General features: G+C 35.3%; 2 protein-coding genes across 3 annotated transcripts in view; one reads left to right on the top strand and one right to left on the bottom strand.

Moving 5' to 3' along the window:
- The first annotated feature begins 1647 nt into the window (after positions 1 to 1647).
- On the top strand, positions 1648 to 10519 carry LOC123700361. Its single transcript, XM_045647555.1, has 6 exons — positions 1648 to 1730; positions 6859 to 7001; positions 7448 to 8185; positions 8344 to 8610; positions 8838 to 9101; positions 9450 to 10519. The coding sequence occupies exons 2-6, from the start codon at positions 6903 to 6905 to the stop codon at positions 9660 to 9662; spliced, it is 1581 nt and encodes a 526-aa protein (XP_045503511.1). The 5' UTR covers positions 1648 to 1730; positions 6859 to 6902; the 3' UTR covers positions 9663 to 10519.
- A 3068-nt stretch (positions 10520 to 13587) lies between these two features.
- Positions 13588 to 22127, bottom strand: part of LOC123700120 (proline dehydrogenase 1, mitochondrial) — a 28162-nt gene continuing 19622 nt past the window's right edge. Inside the window, exons 4-13 of one of the 2 annotated variants that reach the window (XM_045647250.1) lie at positions 20892 to 21073; positions 19785 to 19849; positions 19221 to 19399; positions 18620 to 18646; positions 17186 to 17360; positions 16313 to 16417; positions 15815 to 15952; positions 15255 to 15365; positions 14669 to 14831; positions 13588 to 14272 (exon numbers count right to left, since the gene is read on the bottom strand). In XM_045647250.1, coding sequence (XP_045503206.1) covers positions 14067 to 14272; positions 14669 to 14831; positions 15255 to 15365; positions 15815 to 15952; positions 16313 to 16417; positions 17186 to 17360; positions 18620 to 18646; positions 19221 to 19399; positions 19785 to 19849; positions 20892 to 21073 — 1351 coding nt within the window. In that variant the 3' untranslated portion in view covers positions 13588 to 14066. The remainder of the gene's footprint in view (positions 14273 to 14668; positions 14832 to 15254; positions 15366 to 15814; positions 15953 to 16312; positions 16418 to 17185; positions 17361 to 18619; positions 18647 to 19220; positions 19400 to 19784; positions 19850 to 20891; positions 21074 to 22127) is intronic. The other variant, XM_045647251.1, reaches the window with a different exon arrangement.

Here is a 22127-nt window from a genome sequence, read left to right as displayed (position 1 = left end):
ATAGCAACGGTAATGATCAATACGCTTGTATTTGTTACTTCTTACGCTGGTTACAGAGCTTGACCGACCCAGTGCGTACGTCAGTCGCGCTTGTCATATGTATGGAAATTCATAAAACCGTTCATAGCTAGACCGACCATACGCACGCGTATTGTCATGCGCATTAGTGTCATAGTCATACAATTGTTGATGCGTATCGTCAGGACCGACGGTACGCACTGACGGTCGGTCAAGCTCTGAAACCAGCCTTATTGCGGACTAGCTGACACCCGCGACTTTGTTCACTTTGCATACCTACTCTATTTCTTTTTAGATAAATCTTTTATATCCTTACTAAATAAATAAATTTTGTATATTTAAATTTCTTTATCCTTGAGGGAGGCCTTTGTCCAACAGTGGACGTCCCACGGCTGAAACGAACGAACGAACGAAATCTTTTATATTCTATTCTATCTATATGATATATAATTATATATGTCTAATGTTATTTTGTCTTGTGTATTCGTAATGGATAAAACCAAAACCTTATTCCGATTTAAGCAATGACCTTATTTTTCACATTATCCCAATTTAATCCGATTAAAACTGGAGCAAGCACCTAACACGTAGCGTAAGAATTTTCACCCCTATCGAATACAAATCATAAAAATCAAAGTACTTAATAAACAAGAGCACTTCAAATAATTACATTCAATACATATCAAATAAATTCAATTCGATATATACTCAGGTATAAAAATATAACCACCCCATACCCCGGGGGGGCCAAGGTTTGGCCCTGTCAAGCAGACTTTGTATAGTAATATTTATTGACACGTGTGAGTGCAATTTTAATGCCCCGCTGAGGGCCACGCATGCGCACTAAGAGGAGTGGGTCACCACACGTGCTGTTCTTCTGGGTTTTATTAAATAAGTTATTTATTATGAAACGAGGAAAGCTAGCCACGTGTGAATTCGCCCGCGTAGTTAAAGAAAAACTTTCCTTCGTACTTAATCTCAGGTTTCAAGCTACATCTGTACTAAATTTCATCCAATATCGGTTCACTGGTTTAGAGGTGAAGAAGAGACAGGCAGACAGATTTACATTCACATTAATAAACATAATAAGTAAGGATTATTTATTTAATTTAAAGTAAAACATTGCGGTACATAAAATTTTAAATCTTAAAAGTTTGATTTACAGCCTTTTTTATTAAGAAAACAATGACATAGATGGGCAATTTAATATTTAATGTTGTATTTAATTAATTACCGCTTTCCTATCATAAATCACCATTATCACATGCATCATGTACCTAAGTATGATTACGTTCGTTATTTCACTCAGTTCAACAGATGCTGAAAATCGATATGATCGTGATGATAACTCATATTGTTTGTCTACTATAGACTGCTTAAACTACCGAACCGATTTTAATAAAATTTGGTTTTACTTATAGAAAGTCACACTATCTGTAAACATAATGCATCTATGATGTAGAGCAGATATGATGTCTGTAAGAGTCATTAGCTACATTTTAATTTGGGGTCAAATTTGCACGCGCCAAGTAAATAAATAAAATGAAAGCTGTCCACCACATAGCATGGTCACCCGAAGCTCCAGACGGCTCGAAGCTCAGTGTATCCCCAACCCTGCAGGGCTGCAAACGTATTGAGTTAACATATCACTGTGGAAACATATCTATCTTTCAGTGCTTCTAATGTTAAATAACATATTTTTGTTACCGAAGGTACGAGCTTTACAATATCACTTATAAAACTTTGTGTCGTTTGCTTATATGACCTTTTGTCCAACCCTAATCTCAGTGTTTAAGGACAGATGGATCTTAATCACAGAACATCCCATAATCCCTCATATTATCCCATTTATATCTATTTGTTTATAAGTCAGTAAGTGAAATAGTTACGGCCATAGATGGGATTGGGAACATAGTATGGGATAGGTTCTTTGTGTGTATGTTTGTGTGTGAAATTAATAATGGGATAATTGCAATAAATGCATACTCAATTAAACTTAGGGAATGTATAAAAATTAACTGAATTAAATACATTTCATAGTGTATCATTGAGTAAGTATTGATTTTGTACATTCAAGATTGTAAGAAAATTGTTTTAAAATTCGTAATGAAATATGATAGTTCAAGTTACTATTACCTAGTCGTATTATTTCATTTTATATCTGGGTCGATCAACTTTTATTGGTCCGACGTGTACGGATCATGTCCCTGAAGGATAATTAATAAACATGAAATCATAAAGAGTTAAATTCGTTTTAATTATATTCCTTTTAATATTTTCTAGCATTATTGCGAACAATATTTTACTTGTTTTATTAATTTGTGCGTTGTTTCATGGTTGTCGAGGGACTAAATGCAATTTTCCAGTACTATCACATTTGTCCCCATGCCACAATGCATTAACAAACTTCGCATCACGAACACATACTATCACGACCATAAATACCAAATACACTCCTTGTTTCAGTACATAATTATTGACATCCAAACATACAAATCATTTTTTTTTATTGGATATAATACGATTTTCAGGCATTTTACTTTTGTCCCCATAAATCACCTACATGACACAGGTCTCACAGACAACCGTAATTTAGTTATGAAACCAAAACACATATGGCGCGGTAGATTCCTAAACAACAAGCTAAACACAATAATTAACTGTCGGGCTCAAACGCCACTTTGATTTGCATAAAATCACGGCAACAGTCGTCCGAGCGTTGTTGGTGAGTGTGGGGTGGCTTTTTTGTCAGTCCGTCAGACAACTGTGATTAAAACGTAAGTACTTGATGCATTGTTATCAATTATACTACACGAGATGCGCTTTCGTCTATATTTTAGTGTGAGCTGAGATTAATATATAAAATAACAATAGTATTTGCTTGGCGGCACAAAATTTAAAAAATGTCCCGCGGACAACCAGTCACTTGGTCAACCAAAGTGGTTGTACCATGGACAATTTGGTTGTCCCTAGGACAATAATTATATAAAACTTATACTTTAACAGTTAAATAGTTCATGTTTTGTTTATTACTCGGCTGTTTCGGGAACACATTTTTATTACGCGATTTTATGTCTAGTTTAATTGTAATTTTAACATTTCAAAAATCAAGACGCTACTACTACAACTAAGATGTCCCCATATGAAAATCACATTATACTTCATTCATTCAGTTTTATCGAGAATCAGTTCATTTTAATTAAGTAAAATCAATAATACGATACGTAACAACCTCGCCTTAATAGTTTTTTTGTAAAAAATATCACTATTTCCGCTTTACTGAAACTTTTTTATATATGAAACATTATTTGGTTGTTCAAAAGACATCATTCGTTTCAATTTTAATAAAAATATTTCGTATTTTGGTTGTAAATAGAACAAATATCAAAATATTATTTATTATTTAATATTAGAAGAATTTGTTTTAATTCTTAAGGGAATTTAACATTTAAAAAAGTACTATTGTGTAAGTTGTCCAAAGGACATTATTTCCCGTGAATAGATCGGTTCGTGAAGTTAAATCCACAAATGTATTTAATCAACATCACTGCTGCTTATATAATCTTAATCTACGAAGAATTATCTTCTAAATGAAATAGTAAAATGCTGAAAATTAAGTAAAAAAAAAAAATACGAGAAAATTATGATCGGGACCTTTAAAAATTGATTGACCCATCTAATTAAATTTATTTATTTAAAGCAAGAGGTATTAAGTTAATTATGCCTTATAATTTTTAATAACTATCTTACCTATTTCGTATTTTCTTCATTATCAATTTAGGTTTATTTTTTATTATTTTTTGTGTGTGATACATACAAGGAAAAAGGAAATTGTATGGTTGATAAGTAATTATGATTGATTATAATATAAAGGCATTTAAATGATTAATAATAAAAGAATTAAACAATGAATATGCAATTCATCAAAATAAAAAAATAAAAGATGAATCATATTATGCAATTCATCAAAATAAAAAAAATATATGTTGAATCATTAAAATTGTAATCACAAGATTAAAATTATCAGTTTTTATTTAGCAATAGCAGCTTTATTTATGGAATAAATATGGAAATAATCTATCAACTCAAATCAAATCACAATTCTTAGCAACTAAAAACCGCCCGCCCTTGCTTACAGCAAAAATATAATATATTGCTGTACCGTTTTATTTAAGAATGAATATAAAATAAACATATATGCAATACGTACTATTTGATACCAAGTATTAAGTACTGGTTAATTACATAGAGCTACAAACTGAACTGGCAACTGTTAATGTTATGTCAGGGTAGGCCCTTAGGAATATAAAAAAGTTAGCGACCTTCTCTCCGATTTTTTAAAATCTGTCTAGGCATATCTAAAGAATTTGGTTACAAATACACGAGATATTTTTAAAAGCGATGATAAATAAATAGTTACCATTAAAACGAACGTATTTTTTTTAAAACAAAAATCATAACCGAATAAGATTCTTCAAGCCAAGTTCTGTGAATTCTCTAAAGTCTAAGCTAGACAGATCTATGCAAGAAGCCGATCACACGCCGGGAATTTATTGATTAATTGTTATCAAAACTTTCTCCGAAACTACCAAGTTCAATGTCCTATCACTCACTAATTACATTTCTAGACGCCTTCGCTGGCTTATACTGAGAGATTTAATATTATATTGTATTATATTAATGTTGTTTACATAGAATACCGCACCAAATCCATACTTATAATATTACTAGCTTTCCGCCCGCGGCTTCGCCCGCGTTTTCAGAGAAAACCCCGCATAGTTCCCTTTCCCGTGGGATTTTCGGGATAAAACCTATCTTATCTCTCAAGTTGGATCGAACTGCACATAGTGTGCGAATTTTATTGTAATCGGTTAAGTGGTTTAGGAGTCCATTGAGGACAAACATTGATACACGAGATTTATATATTATATATTAAGAAGATAAATGCGAAAGTAACTCTGTCTGTCTGTCTGTTACTCAATCACGCCTAAACTAATGAACCAATTTGCATGAAATTTGGTATGGAGATATTTTGATACCCGAGAAAGGACATAGGCTACCTTTTATTGCGAAATATGTACCACGGGCGAAGCCGCGGGCGGAAAGCTAGTAGACAATATAAATCGGTCGGTGTAGACAACATTACTACTACTACTACTACTGTCTACTACTAATACTACTAGTATAGTTATGTTATCTACACCGACCGATTTATATTATCTATTTGGTGCCGTATTCTATTATAATCTTTATGATTTAATATATTATATTAATATTGTTGAAAGGCAATAATCGCGATAAAGCTTTTTTCTCAAAGAATAGTAAGCTCTCTTTCACATATAAACATTTGATATGTATAACTCTAAATTCGATTAAATCCGTGAGAAGAAAATATTAAAAAAAAAAACATACAAAGAAATTACATTCACTCAAATAAACAACTGATAAAATTGACTTTACCGCGAATAAAACCAAACGCAACTAGTAGTATTGGAAAATACAAAATGACAATGCTTTATCACAAAGAGAAGCAACAGTTGGTTCCGCCCCTGAAATGTCAACACCATGGCCGCATGGCTAGGTCAATAGAACAATTGTTATACCTATTATATACTAGCTTTTACCCTTTATTTTGTTTATAAAATATCTTCTTAGTAAGCACTAAGGATTTTGCACGACGATGCGAAGCATCAGAGAGTGTTTACGATCGAAAAATTTTTTTCGCCTCATTTTTGCAGCTATTCTTATTATTATAGCCTTGTTAGTTCACGGAATCAAGATATTTTGCATACTATTGTCGAGATAATTTAATGGAGATTAATCCCATACTTTTTAAAAATTGATTTACTTCAATAGAATTGGAAAAAAATACCGAAATAGGTCAAAAAATTTTCCTGTCCGTCATGTGTGAAACCTGAAAACACTATAACTTGTGAAAAAATCCATCATTTGAGTTAATATTTTTTTTTTAATATTCTCATCGACGATTGTAGGTCACTGAATGCGAATGATTAATTAATTCAGTGTCGTTTAATTGCAATTAATAAAAAACGAAAACTACAAGATTGTATATCTATATATATATATATTTTTTTTTTATATTTCATAATTAAATGAGCATTATGAGTCGTGCACTTTTGGATTTTCCAAATAATAATTTAACTTCAAATGAAGCAACAGAAAATCATAAATGTATAAACTTTGTTACATTCCGCCCGCAGCTTCGGCCGCATTGTCAAATTAAAAAAAGTAAAACCTCACTCGAAAACTACCCTATCTATTAAAAATCCGTTGCGGAGGTTTATTGATCTAAGCAATTATGGACAGATAAGGGGCAGACAGACAAACAGCAAAACGAATGTGATTATGCGGATAACATTACATGAATTGATTGATATGATGGCTACTAGGTGATCCGAGTTTATCAGAACGTGGCTAATAAATGAAGAAGATTACGGATAATAATTATCCTGACGAGCTAAAAATATTCCATTGTTATTTTTTTTTAAATCATTATTAATGATTTGGATAACATAATATTATTATGTCTCTAGCATTAAATTAATGTAGGTACTTCAATTAACTACTTAATTTGCTATATATTTTATTAAGTTTAAAAAGATACTGTTATTGGTAGGATAATTAAAAATATTTCGTATGCAATAATAATATTAAGAATATAACAGTTTTAAAATACTGTTGTATTCAATTCAAAGCTGTTTAAATAAATTGTTAGGCTGGCATGTAAATATAAAAGACAAAAAGCTTACAAAAGTGTATTTTGGAGGTGTTTTTTCTCTGATATACTTATATTTATAAAATAGACTATACATCGTCCAGGTGTCCAGCAAGCTATGAGCGGGCGCAGGTAGTCGGATGGCCGCATGGGCAGCCTACCGGACCTGACGGAACGCACGCGGCACTGCCGGCCCGCCGCGCGCACCGTCTCCGACCCGCACAGGCACCGCACTGTTGTTCCGCAGGTTTGTGCAATAATATGATAGATGGCATATATCAAAGATGATGAGCAAAATAATGCATATATCAAAGACGATGAAAGATAGTTAGGTAAACAGACTTCAATAGATTTTCTCTCCGATCTTTTGCATAGGATAGGAATGACAAAAAAGTATGAACAAGTGAAAATTTTCTAATAAATACAGCAGCTATTTGATGTTGTGGAATTATCTAATCATACTGAACTAGTCAACGGCTAATTATTATCAGAACATCTATTATTATTAATATTACCTATGTAATGATGCAAATAAAAATTTTATACATAGATACGATGATTAATATCTAAATAAATAGATACTACGACAAATTAAATTACTAGTTGAGGTAGATAGCATTAAAAAATACGCAGTTGTCGTTTTGAAATAACAACATTATGAATCACTACGTTTCAAACAATATTTTTTTACAGATACCAGTGAGCACAATTTACAAGAAAGAGTGGCCATGGAGAAAGACCAAAACACAATTAAAAATGCCGGCTGTAAATGCGAACAGACGACGGGAGTCAGCCGCGTCCTCTCTCGGGGCCGCCTCCGTGCGCCGCCTCATCACACGACAGCCACAGAAGATACCAAAGCTCATCATCACACGGTTCACGCTCCTCTGTATAGCCAGTGGCCTATGTTCTACGGCCATACTTCCCTTCACAGCATACGCAGGGGCAGAAGCGGGAGCCATGCCCCTCGCCGTAATGCACACAGTCGCTGCTATAGCGGCTCCGTTCTCTCCATTAATTCTTCAAAAAACCGGCACAAGACACGTGATCACTCTGTCACATGTTCTAGTGTGCGTTCTCTTAGTTGCACACACGATCGCCACACCGCTGTCAATTCTACTATTCCTATACGCAATTTGTGGCGTGATGCTGTCTCCTATGGAGCTAGCATTAGCAGCATCAGCTACGTCTTTCGCTCAAGCGGCAGGCGATGAGAGTAGACGAAAGATTGCATTGCGAAGAGCGTTGAGAGCTCTGCGAGCAACGCAGGATGTAGGGCTGGTCATTGGATCACTGATGCTCGGTGGAGCGTTGCTTATTTGGCCAGAAGATCTAATGCCGCTACTACAGTTACCAGCTAACACGATGCAAAACTTTTCAACACCAGGGTGGCCGCCGTCTGAAGATGATTTGGTTGAAGAAGATATAGAGGTAATTATGTAGTATAAATTTGGAAAAAACAATTTAATCTAGCAGTCTAATAACTTGTATCAAAACATTATCGTTATCATTTCTTTTCTTATTACCATCTGTTATCATTCGTCTAGCATTTTAATCTAACAAAAATGATCATCATATTAATATTTCAGGAGCGAACATGTGGGGCGTCTGGCTGTCCTGACGTGCAGTCCCTAGTTGGTACAGCACTAAGCGCGGAGGGCCGCAGAGTGGTGGTGGCGGTGTGGGCCGGGCTGGCACTGGCGGCCGCGTTCCTGGCCCTCTACGGGGCTGCCTCTACGCCCTCCCCGCCGCCGGACGCAAGGTCCGTGCTGAGGGACCCAAGGTCGCTGCTCGGCGCGCCGATGGGCCTCTTCATTGGGTTGCAACAGGGTTTTATTTATACGTCTTATATTAAGGTGGGTATTGGAGAAGTTATACATAATTTTATTTCTTGACATACTTAGGTACTTACTTTCAAAACTAAAACAGTGAAAATACATAGAATATTTTTGAGTAGATTACATGTAACTTTTAATCCTATCTGCCGTGACATATTACTTCTAACTCAATGCAATATGTAGTTAATAACATTTCTTATGTTAATAATTATGTTCTTAAAAATATTTGGTGTGTATTATTATAGTGGTATGGTGTATGTGTCGGCGGGTGGAGTGAAGCGTGGCGCGCGCTATGTGGTGCCGGAGCACTGCAAGCGCTTGCTGCGGCCACGCTCAGCATGGCAGCGGCTCGAGGACGGCGCGGGGCCCTCGCTGCGGGCGGTGCAGCAGCGCACGCGTCGCTGCTGCTAGCTCTGCTGCGCTGGAGGGCGGCAAGGACAGACTTGGCGCTGCCCACGGTTGCTGCGGCCGCGTGGGGCGCTTGTGCTGCCTTGTGGGATGTGTTGCAGGTATAATGTAATTTTAATAAGTAGGTAACTCTACAATGGTATTGAAAACAATACGTCTTGATTATGAAGTGACTTACTGACCCGAAAGATTATGTCCTGCCTTTGCGCAAATGGTTAAACGTGTGAAGTTTTAGTAGCCTAATTTTCTTGTTTTTATTTTAAACATTGAAACAAATTACTTAGTATACGCGCAGAATTTTAATCAGCATCTAACCTACTTATTTCTGATTTCTTGTCGTGAACGTGTTTCATAAAAATTAATAATTTATAAGCGTTGTTAAAATTAAGGTATGGGTATAAATAAGTTAAAAAATTATTATTTGTACTAAAGAGTTCATTAAATTCCAGAGCGGCATATGCGTGGGAGGGCCCGGCTGGCGCGGCCCCTGGTCGTTCACGCTCACAGCGCGCCACGCCGGCCTGGCCCTAGCATGCGGTGCGCGGCAGTTCCTTTGTGTGCGCACACAACTCGCCGTGCTCGCGCTGGCCCTGTTAACTGCGCTGACGTCACACGGAGCCTTGGAGCTGCGACTCAGACGGGACCTCCGGCATAGGTCCTGACGATATGCACATAGCAGCGATAGAGAGGACATCGCGTTCCATGTTATCGCTTGATACACTAAATACTGAACGGTTCAGTAATACTGAAGAGGTTACATTGCATTTGTGAGAGATGGAACTTTATTGTAGTGAGATTATTTGATGGATAAGCAGGCGGTGGAGGTGCACAAAAAACTGTTATATCAAATACATTAATTCAAGCTGAAGGCTATGTGTAATGTGATGTACATTGTACATATAAATGTAAAATAATTTTTGAACTATTTCTCCGACTTCATTTCGAGACTGACTGTGTGGGTGTGTAGTTGAAATCAGAAAGTGCAAGAAAAAAGCAAATAGGTGTAACTATTTTCTATAGAATAAGATCCCAATGTACTTAGATCTGAAAGTAATTGTACGAGTGTATATTTTTTCTAAAATCTTTACTGCTTCATTCTTCCACTTTCATACATTCCACAGGCACATTGAGATCTATATCAAGCATTAAGTTAAGGCGCGCGTCTATTTATTACGAAAATGTTGTCAAGTGTATATGCGGCCTTTTATCTCTCTTCTACTTTATGCCCCGAACAGGGTGTACTTCTAAGCGCTGTGAATGTTTAATGTTAGATATACACAATCTATGTACTTAATTAAGATTAAATGTAGGTTTTGTAATAATTTATTCTAATACTTCTACTATCTCAATCATATTTTTTAATTCGATTCTTCAATAGATGTAATATAGTGTAAGTTTTTAATGTGAAATTGTTGAAATTATGCAAGTGGGTGGTGTTTGTGACCCTTTCTGACCCCGTTATAAATATGTCAAATGTTTAGATTGGTACAGAGAATAAATATTGATTGTTGGTTGTTAATTTGATTGTTTTATTTGCTTTTCCCTGGCAGAAAATATACCCTATGTTACCTTGTATTCCTAGAGGATTAGTTTGATAATTATTACTTTTTCCTTTGTGTTTCAGCAGATGATATATTATTGTTTTACTCGGGATAGGTTTCAAATAAAACAACAGAATCAACATTAACACAATTTTATTCTTACAATACAGCCCTATATTCCAACATTATTGAGTCTTTTGACATAAAGAAGGCACTACTCCTAATATAAAAATGTTAACAAAAAAATTATCCGCATACAGGATGACAATCGGGTTAAAATAATTTTAAACAGAGAACTGATTACAGATATAGAACAACGAAATTAGGCTTTATAATAATTATAATTACAATAGGTAACACAAATAAACAGTTCTTTAGTCTAGCAATTCCATTTTCCTAACAAAAAATAATCTTTAGGTTAGTAGTGCCATCTAGTACAAATATCCGATATTAAAAAATCCATCCAAAATCTCTACCAGGGCGTAATTTAATATACAATAGACTAAGAATATATAAACGGCAATTTAGTTACACAATACAATTTTATTCGGAACGATTATTATGTAGTTTTTTATCGTGTTTCGTTATATTTCATTACATAGGTTAGGAATGAGGGTAGGTCTTCAATCTTTAGATGATCTGGACGACTTCTAGTATTGTAGGTATCTGTAGTGACAGCGTAGAAAATTTTGCGATAGTTTTAGGGCACCTTCTTCATTCAGTCCTGTTTTCAAGTTTCTTGTTTTGGAAAAGGAGATTGTATTGTAAGGTTTTCTTTAGTACATAACAAAACACGACAAAAACCTAACACCTAGCGAACTTTCCAACTAATCTTGCCGCTAGATACATCGATAATGAACATTATTGTCTGCCTACATAGTTACATCTATTCACCCCCAAACACCTTAAAACGACGTTATATATTTAAGAACAAGCATTTGTAAAACATTACAATTAGGACATGTTTAGTACTATAGCAAATAAGTAACAGCTCAACAGTTTGGGACTTCATACCCGAAGAAATAGCGTGTATTCTATAATTTAAAAAAAAATATCGGCGCGGGAAAATCGCACCCTGCCATTAGTTTATTCAAATGACCAATCAGAAAATGACAAAGTGTTGCCATTCACGTCGCTTTTCTTAATATACCTAAAAGATACTTGCTGTAGTTAATAAAATGACTACAGCTTGTGTAAACTAATTGACCAAGTGATAGCAACACTGCTGATTTTAAATGAAACTGATTTCGCAATAGGTACCATAATTTACTAGGTATTTAAAAATAAGATACGCCTGCATAGATGCATATATTTGATGTATATTTATCAAATAAGTTGTTAATTTAATGTGAAAACAGTCGCAAAACATAGTCTAAAATTATTTTCGATCTTAAATTTACTGCTAATTATGCCTTTAAAGTAAATAGCGTCATAGGCAAGCCAACATTCAACACGGGTCTATGCTATAACACATCTAAATTTAATAAGATAATAATTATAATGGCAATCTAGGAATTCATAAACAATATAATATAATAGACTGATCATAACTCATTGAAAATATTGCCATTTAACAAAAAGAAGAGATGAAAAAATAAATCAAAGATAACAAAAGAAAAATAAGTAATAAGTAAGCTTATGTGAGCAAGACAGCATTGTGTATAAATCTATGGTATTTATTACGAAATTCTGATTTGTTCATTATACTTGAATAATGTCAATGAAAATCCAATACATTTATAAAACTTTAATTTGTAAATGGTGTGTCTTATTTTTGGACGAAATTTTCATGTTTTTCCGGATAAAGCTTCAAGGCCGGCAACACCTTCACAGACTCTTATGAAGGCTCATGGGCGGTGATTGCTCGTTACCGGGCGACCCGCCAGTTCGTTAGCCCACTTTTTAATATAAAAGAAGATACTAGTATAACATCATACGCCTGTCATACACATTATTGCCACACAACAAAAAGGAAAAAATAAAGAAAACAAAAAAATATACAACATTTGTCTTTATTAATTGTCTATTCGTAAAATCTAAATTAGCATCACAATAATCGGCGCATTAAAATAAACAGCTTAAGCAAATTAAAACGATAAAATGGAAAAATAATTGAAACTAAAATTTATGGCTACGATTGTTAATTCGACTTGAGGTAAAATTAAATTAAAATTTACAACATAATTACAAATTATAATACAGACAGTAAATACTTGCGTTATCGGCCTATTTAGGAACTTAATTCATTCGGTACCACGCTTCGAAACCACAGACAATTAATGTGACAGAAAAAAACATACAAACTAAATGCACTCAAGTGCCATATTCAGATGAAATTAATTGAAATAAAAGCGTAGTACCGACCCTTACTCTGTATCGCGATATCCGGGTTTCAAAAACATAATTGAGCATTTTCTAACCCAAATAACAAAAAAATAGCACAAAAACACATACTAGCTTACAAGAATAAATTAAGACTTAGAACACAGAAATGCACTCATTAAGTCCCGTATAATCCGTTCAGTTGTACAAATCGCGCCATTTTTGACATTTGACAGTCCGCCATGTTGCCACAGACTAAAAAACCAATGTGGTGCGTTCCACTAGATGTTCACACAATCTTAATTTATTTTTGACAATTTTATTGTGATGTTTAAGTAAATGTTAAGCGCAATTGTAGAAGAAACATATATGTATAGTTATAAATAAACATGTATTATACCAAGTAGTGGAACGCATAGTAAATTTAATAATCTCAACGGTAAGATACATTCGCGTTTTATTATCAGCGTGAGTTTTGAATTTGGAATTTAGTTTTGTGTGAAAACATATTTTAAGATTATAATTTATAAAACCAAAAACAAAAGATTAAATAAACTTAAACATTAATAATAATTATAACGTCAATTTAAAAGACTTGACGATCGTAATTGAGAAATAATCCATACCGGTATATTTATATTTAAATTGATTATAATTTAAATAAATATATCACTTCAAAATAATACAAAGTAAATGCTAAAATACAAATAAAAAGAATAATAAAATATTCGAAAAGAAGAGAATAAATTAAATAATATGAAACAACAACGAAATTATCTAATAATCGAGAAAAATACATCAAAATTAAGGATATCGTATTAAATACCTCGCCAATAGTGGAGAAAATAAAAACAAAGCGCCGCTGTTCAACAGCGAAGAACATTAAATTAAATGTCTAATAAAAAATAAGATTTGGCTCGCGAAACAAAATCAGCGTATTACGTATTCAGATTCGAGTGTTGCCAGATAAAAAAACCTACAATTCGATCGAGCAACGGCGGCAATAGTATGTACAATACGCGAAACCGTCCAACTACCCTACCAAGCTCGCGACGCCGTGTGTTTCCAACGCCCCCCTCTCACTCCCGAAGTTAAACCGAACTAAAATGTCATCCAAGTACCGGCGGGTGCCGCGAGATGGCGCTGAAAATAAACCGAAGCGGTGAGTGAACGAAACTCCTACGCGGCTACGGCGTAGCGCGCCTACACGGGCGTGTAGCTGCCGTCGGGCTTGTAGAACGCCTGGCCGGTCAGCACGCGGCGCCCGATCTCCTTCAGCAGCAGCCCCTTCTCCTTCTTGATCTTGCTGAGGAAGCCGCGGTTCTCGTTGGCGCGCCGCGACAGGTACGGCAGCACCTCCAGCACCGGCCCGTACGGCACGTACTTGTACGCCGAGTAGCCGGCTTGACCTGTGAACCAGATTGTGACGATTATAACATTTCCACGGAACAATAAAAAACCCATGGAGGGTTGTCGCGTAAAAACTACAGGACAGTTCTTTGGCATATTATTATTATAATATATGATGAATATATAATATATGATGATTAATATAATATATGTATATTGTATAATTAAATTGTAAAACTGACATGATTTAAAAGAGCAACTATTGAATTTCTTGCCGGTTCTTCGACTGCTTTCCGAATTGGTGGTAAATGTTAAAATATGTAATGACGTTTCAAAAGTGCTTCTAGAAGAATTCTAATTGAATAAATAAATATTTGAGTTTGAGTTGACAACTTATGAACTAAAAAACGATTAGGGAAATAAAAATAATAAAAGTTTCCAAGTTAAGTGCATACCGAGCGGGAAGGTGATGTGGTCGCACATGCCCAGCAGCTGGCCGAAGCAGACGACCCGCTCGTCGGGCGCGATGCCGTGCTGCCGCATCAGCTCGATGGCGAACCGCACCGTGTCCTCGTTGTGCGACGCCACCATTATGCCCAGCTTCTGCTGACGCTCGCCCTGACAAGTAACAAATGTTAAAATATTATTTTATGTTCTTAACATTCGCCATTCAATCGATTCATTCATTCAGACATTCACCAATCACCATTCATCATCATTCGTAATTCATCATGCATCACATCATTGAACATTAGTTTTTCATATTTTAACATTAATCGTTCACCATTAATCGTTCAATAAATTTTATTTACTACAGAAATGCTATAAAACGAAATATTTGATATTAATATAACATCATATAGACCTGTGTTCACAAAATGTAAAAAAATATATAATTTGTCAACAAACAATCGAGTTTATAGTCTGTTAAATATCATCATAATATCATATCTTTAAAATATACAAAAATGAAAATCCGGCTCGAAGGACCACGCACTATAACTGTATGAGCTTATTATATATATAATATATATATCTCACCTTGACTCTGCTAAGGATCTCCTTTAAGCATCGGTGGAAGGAGTTGGTGGTCGCATCCACGCTCTCGCACGTCGGGTCCTCATAGCCCATCGCCGCAGCTCGCGCTCGCTCCTGCACAACCACATCATTTATAATACAGCCATAGCTTTAAACTTACCAGGCCCAGGTTTGTTTAACAGGTCAAATGTATTTTATTTTATTTAATAATTTTGTTATTTTTTATTAAATCTCTAGTATGAAAATTTTCATGAGTTTACTTTTCGCATTGGTGTCATAATAATTATTATATCAATATAAACAATGAACTGATGATCAATGTAGTTATAACAACTAGATACACGATCACACACAAAATTGTCTGAAGCAAAACTCTGCCAACGCGTCTATTAAGCAGAGTTTTCTATGGATCATTTACCCTTAGACTTAGAACTATATATTTTGAACCCAAATAAAGTGCTTATTTGATTGTTTGTTTTATACACTTTTCGGGCTTATTTAACAATCTCTTAATACAAATGCATTTGATTATAGCACATTTAAGATTAATAATCGCTCCTCACCTGTTCAATATAAGCGCCCCGCACGAGCTTGGCGCCCCAGTAGAAGTCCTGCCGCTCGGCCTGCTCCAGGTCCGTCACTATTTCATTGTACGTGTTCTTCAGGTACGTTTGGTAAGTGTTGAATACTACGAACCTTCCCTGTTGAGAAAATGAATGGTATATTTTTGTGACTGGAAGAGGCAGAAAACTTAAAAAAATTAACGGTAAAGGTAGATAAGTACTATATAAGTACATAGATAAAAGTTAAGACTGAAAGTAATGCTTCAAATCACTAAAATTCGTAAAAAAAAATTTGCTCCGTCAATAATTCAATAATTTCTTTCTTTTTCTGAATACACTCAAGAAGGTTAAGTTTTTCCTACAAATTATAACCCATAAACTTTTATCATTGCTATTTTCTTTTTGTATTAACCGAATATCTTTCAAACAACCATGTCACCTATATCACGAACAAATTAACAACACACTGCCCTAACACACAAAATCAAATGTCCTTACCTTATTATACCGCCTCATCATCTCCAAGCAGATCCTGGAGATGGCCGGCTGGAAGTACGTCTGCTCCGCGTCGATCATGATGCGCACATCAGCTTCAGCTGCCACCTGTATCAATGAAAATTATTTATTACAACAAAAATAAGCATATCAATACCAATTAATTTAAAATTAGCTTAAGGCGATTAAAAACAAGAAAATAATATAACATATTCAATAATATAGAGTATTTTAATAAACCATACACACATACTTTGATATTCTTTTCTCGTACGCTCTTTAATTTGATAATTGTTTTCATAACCGACTGACCGGTTGGTTTGGTTGGTAGTGGCCCTGCCTTCCAAGTCAGAGGTCGTGGGTAAATACCCGGGGCAAATATTTGTGTGATGAACATAGATGTTTGCTCTGTGTCTGGGTGTTAATTATATATATAAGTATTTATTTAAAATTATATATACGTATGTTGCCGTGCAGATTAAAGCCCAAAGACTCCGATGGCTCGGCCATGTGGAAAGAATGGGGGAAGATCGAGCAGCGAAACGAGCGTACCTGGGACAGCCATCTGGACGCCGTCCTGTTGGACGTCCCAGGTACCGCTGGAAAGATGAAATCGCCAAGGACCTGCGCACCCTCCAGATTGAAAACTGGCAAGAGATGGCGCAGGATAGAGTCAAATGGAGGCTCTTATTGTCGGAGGCCAAGACTCACTTTGGGTCCCTGCGCCACTCTAGTAAGTAAGTAAGTAAGTATGTTGCCGTGCCGTGTGTGAAGATTGTCCTCAAATATATATTTATTATTTATTTATAACAAACCAGTTAGAAAAATAGGACTATTTTATTGATATAACTAGAAACTAATGATAATAAAACATACCTGTATAATATGATTGAGCCGGCGCAGCATGTTGCGGAACATCTCCTCCTCCTTGGGCGAGATCTGCGAGATCAGCCGCCGCATCTGCCCCGTCTGCGGGTCGGGCACGCGGAACGAGTCCGACAGGTTCATGTCCTTGTCCAGGATGTTCGACCACGGGAACAGGTGCACTATTCTGGAGAGAGATATTAAGTATCACAATATGTAACGTTTTACAAATTGTTTTAAATGAGGAAAGAACTTGTAAGCATAAGGAAATAGGGGAAAATCGTAATTTCAGGCGACTACACCACCGAAACTAGCGCCCCCCCAACATTTTATTTTTTTACTCCTAAACCAGATCAAATTTAAAAAATCTAGCTCGGTACTTTGCTAGTATATTACTTGTAGTATTTTTGGTATTACTTTTCATTATTTTGCATTCGGTAAATTAGGAGAACTTTTGATTACCGCCAAAAGTGGCCACTTTTGGCGGTAATCAAAAGTTCTCTAGAATAATGAACAGTTAGAATAGTGAAAAGTAATACCAAAAATACTACAAGTAATATACTAGCAAAGTACCGAGCTAGATTTTTTAAATTTGATCTGGTTTAGGAGTAAAAAAATAAAATGTTCGGTGGCGCTAGTTTCGGTGGTGTAGGCCTCTTAAGAATATACGGTACGGAATTTAACATAGCCAGATATTATGCTATTGAATTTGGAAGGAGGAAGGTCATAATGTACATTAAAACATAAAATTTCAACTAAGTTCATATGGATTGGATTGTCGCTTTTTTAACCGAAGACAAGTTACAATTTGGCTATATACGATAAATTGTTGTTTAGTTTTTCTACTTTCTTGTGGCAATAGTGTGCAAAGAAGAATTTAAACTCATAAGATAACGAAATCAGTGAAGGAAAATCTAGCATAACTGCTACAATACCTATATGAATGATAACTCTATGCACTGTGCAGCTGGCATAGGCATAGTCAACTCAGATCTTTACTAAAATGTTTTATAATGTTACTTGCTGTGCCCTGCGGTTTTACCCGCAGTAATCCGCTCCTGTTAGTCTTAGCGTGATGATAATATATAGCCTATAGCCTTCCTCAATAAATGGGCTATCTAACACCGAAAGGTTTTTTCAAATCGGCTCAGTAGCTCCTGAGATTAGCGCGTTCAAATAAACAAATTCTTCAGCTTTGTAATATTAGGTATAGATAGTAGAAGATAATCTCGTGATAATATTATGACAGAAGCAAACCACGTATCGGAACTTACTAAATGTATATTTTATGAAATTTGGTACTAATTGTGACAATTAATGGGCAACCTAGCGGATAGCCGTAATAGAGTAGAATAGTAGGATAGCAAACATTCCCATATAAGTCTAACATTATTTCTAGCACATTCTAGCGAGTGTCAAGTCTTACAACAACACAGTATCACTGACCGATCCCAGGGGAACAGGTGCAGCACGCTGCAACACATTGCCACGTTATCTACACATTATAACCGCTATTACAATGATAATAAGGTCTATTTTGTGTACAGTCTTGTTGTCAATTTTGGGACAAAATAATAAAAAATGTTTGCCTTAGGGTCATTTAGAGTTGTTCTGTTACGGCTAAAATAAGCATGTTATTTTAAGTCAGTCTGTTAGTCAATACCTATTTAACTAAATTAAATTCCTATTAGGTTATCTATGGATATAGAATGATAAAAAATGTATAAATTTATTGTGTGTTCTATGCATGCTTTTGCATTAGCAAGTACGTCGCGGAAGAAATCAATATGATTAAATTTAATCAGATCGTTTGTGTATTAGTTATTGAATTCTCTTTTCTCCTGGTTTTTTATTCAGTTTTCCGTGACTTTACAATGTCCCCTAACTTTACAGTGCACAATAACTTCACAATGTAACCTGACTTCACAATGCACCCTAACTTTACAATGTTAAACGTCAAATGTATCCTTACTTTACAATGTACCCTAACTTTACAATGTCCCCTAACTTCACCAGGCACCCTAACTTGAATACCCCACACACTCACCCCTCCTTATCCGAAGTGATCTTCTTCATGAAGTCCTGCACCTCGGGCTTGGACGAGTGCTCGCCCAGGTACCGCTGGAAGTCCTCGATCGTCTTGTGGTGTGTGAGCACGTTGCCCGTACCACCTGCTATCTGTTGCATGTAGTTGCGTGCGCGCATTATCACCTCCGATAGTTGCAGCTGAAACGTGAGATATTATTTATTAATCACAACGTAATAAAGTATTTATTGATCAAAAGTCATATAAAACAATTTGATTCCCGCTGTCTGCCCCTGTATCTGTTATTTAATCTATGTAAACTTTGATGTTTTATACAACACAACTGATTTTCGGTCAGTAAAAGAATAAATATTTATTGAATCACAAAGTAGGCTTAGGGTACAGTTTAATCACGTAATAACAAATATAAGAAAACGGTGCCCAAAGGGTAAATGACGTGAATTGATAGTGTTTTTTGTGAAAACAAAAGTAAGGTGAATATTGTACACTCTTGGTACAGACACGCATTCGCTTAATAACGACAGAGTTACATAAGTATTTAATTAAATCAATGTATATACTCACAAGTAATTGTGGTCTGCCGAGAGCGGTCAACTTTATCGCCATCAACCCTGTGCCCTTTGTGATTGCTGAAATAGGTAATATTATGTTTCATTGAGGATGGTAAAATTATAAAGTTCCATCTATATTAATTTTCATTTCACTAAGTATTACATATACTTCTTTCAACAAATATATCTATAGGTAATAAAAGATGAAGAGTCTGTTTGTTTCAATATGCTAATCTCAGAAACTACTGAACCACTTTAAAAAATTCATTCAACATTGGATATAGACATGATCCCTGAGTACTACATGTGCATGGACCTCAGGCGAAGCCGGGCTCTTGTCAAGTTTAAATATGAAAGCGTCTGATTATTATACAGGGTGTAATCGTTAAGTGTGCACAAGCGATTATTCCGTAACTATTGCAGATATCAAAAACCTTCAAAATGATATCGAAAGTACTTAATGAGTAAAATGGCCGTAATAAATTTTTAAAAATATAACGAGGAACAGCACACTTAACGATTACACCCTGTATACAAGTTGATGTTTTTACAGCTGAATTGATTTCGATAAATTTTTAGTAATGCTGGTGTGATGACGTAATAACAAAAATATTTGTTTACAAAACAAAGGCACAGGCCATTGTTTATTTTTTCATATTTGTTTATACAACAACTGCTCGCATCACTCGCTAATTTGAAAAGAGAGTGAAAGTGATTTAATTTGATTTCTGTCTCTTTTCTTTCCTTCCTAGCAAAGTACAATAAACAATAACAACTAGACTCACAGTCATGTTCAAAATTGTCTGAAGCAAAACTCTTCCTACGAGTTTATAAGGCAGAGTTTTTTAAATAGCGATACAATCCACTTTGAACATTACTACCACGAAATAATGTCTTAATTTCAATGAATGTTTTACCCAACAGTGCTCGAACCTTTTTATCAACCTTTAAATAGGTGCTTTTAAGTGTAGTATGTATAATACATCACTGGTATTTTTAAAACCCTAAAAACGCCTGCACTAAATGCCCCATCAAATTCAGATTACACCTAACACATAATATAGGTGATATTATTACAATATTATATGGCTAGTACTTCTACCTATATTTATATACTCACCAGCCACCGCATCAATGCTCTTCAAGAAGGCCTCCATGTTCTTCTCGCAAGCGGCCTCGTTGAGGTAGAAGTAAGTACGGGCGCTGGTCACCTTGTAGCGCCGGTCAGCGAAGCGCTGCTCCACGTGGTATTGGCGGAGTTGGCCCTCTTCGGCCATGTCCCCGCATACTGACACTGAGGCGCTGGTGGTAATATTAAAGTGGTAAATTGTTGAGACATGCTTTCGAATCCATACTATTATTATGATAGCGCTCTTTCGCTCTTGTCTCAAATCTATCTGTTCTTTGTGGTAATGACGGAGATGGAAGGATACCATTTTTGGTGAAACCCACTATAGGTAAGAGATGACACGACATATCGTTTGAAATTCTACTACGCTTGTAGTCTTTATTATAAATTGAAAATCTGTATGGTTGTATGTATTTCTTACACATCGCAACTGAGCAAATTTGTAATATGATTTATGTGCCTGGAGACAGGGGTATAGGCTAAAAAAAAGGAATGATGTTTGTATGTTTTTGTTACACTATCACGAATAAATCAGCACCTATTTGGATTAAATTGAGAATAAAACTACGTAAGTAGTTAATAACCCAGGGTAAGTGGGATTAGAATCACCCCAAACAAACAAACACACTCGGACGGACGAGCACACATACACAGTCGAACGGACGAACACACACGCTCAAGGATACACATTATAGGAAATTGCAAACCATCGCGTCGCCCAAACTAAAATATATGAAATACCTACAAATTTACCTACGTACAAATTTTTTCAACAACGTCATAATTTTTTACTACAATATTATTAATATACGTATACTGTATAGAGTTAGACGAACAGAGTGGGTGGTATTTGTGAAGGTGTGTAAATACTTTTACATCATCAGAACGTCTGTCATCTGTCGTCTCAGATCGCAGCTCAAACACATTTTTAAATATCCTATTCTTATGAGTTACTATTCAACACAATTAATGTTAATTATAATTGTTTTCGTTTCATTTTTATAATTCTTGTAAGAATATGTTTTAAAGGAACTTTGAACCTCGACACTAATTGCATCTTAATTTACTCAATCAAACTTTGAAATGTTTCAAGCTTTGATACCTAATATGACTAATGTATACCATCCCGAAACACTTTCCAGCCTGCTTTTACGAATAACATAGTTAGTACCTTTTAGTTTTTACTAAAGAATGAAATCAACATTATCAATTCAAACATTTTACTTT

The sequence above is a fragment of the Colias croceus genome, chromosome 19, assembly GCF_905220415.1.
Source record: "Colias croceus chromosome 19, ilColCroc2.1".
Lineage (NCBI taxonomy): Eukaryota > Metazoa > Arthropoda > Insecta > Lepidoptera > Pieridae > Colias > Colias croceus.
This window is presented reverse-complemented; position numbering and strand designations above follow the sequence as displayed.

Coding starts and splice junctions, on each gene's coding strand:
- LOC123700361 (XM_045647555.1), top strand. CDS start 6,903: ATGGGCAGCCTACCGGACCTGACGGAACGCACGCGGCACTGCCGGCCC. Junction 8,611..8,837: donor TTTATACGTCTTATATTAAG/GTGGGTATTGGA, acceptor GTATTATTATAG/TGGTATGGTGTATGTGTCGG. Junction 9,102..9,449: donor CCTTGTGGGATGTGTTGCAG/GTATAATGTAAT, acceptor ATTAAATTCCAG/AGCGGCATATGCGTGGGAGG.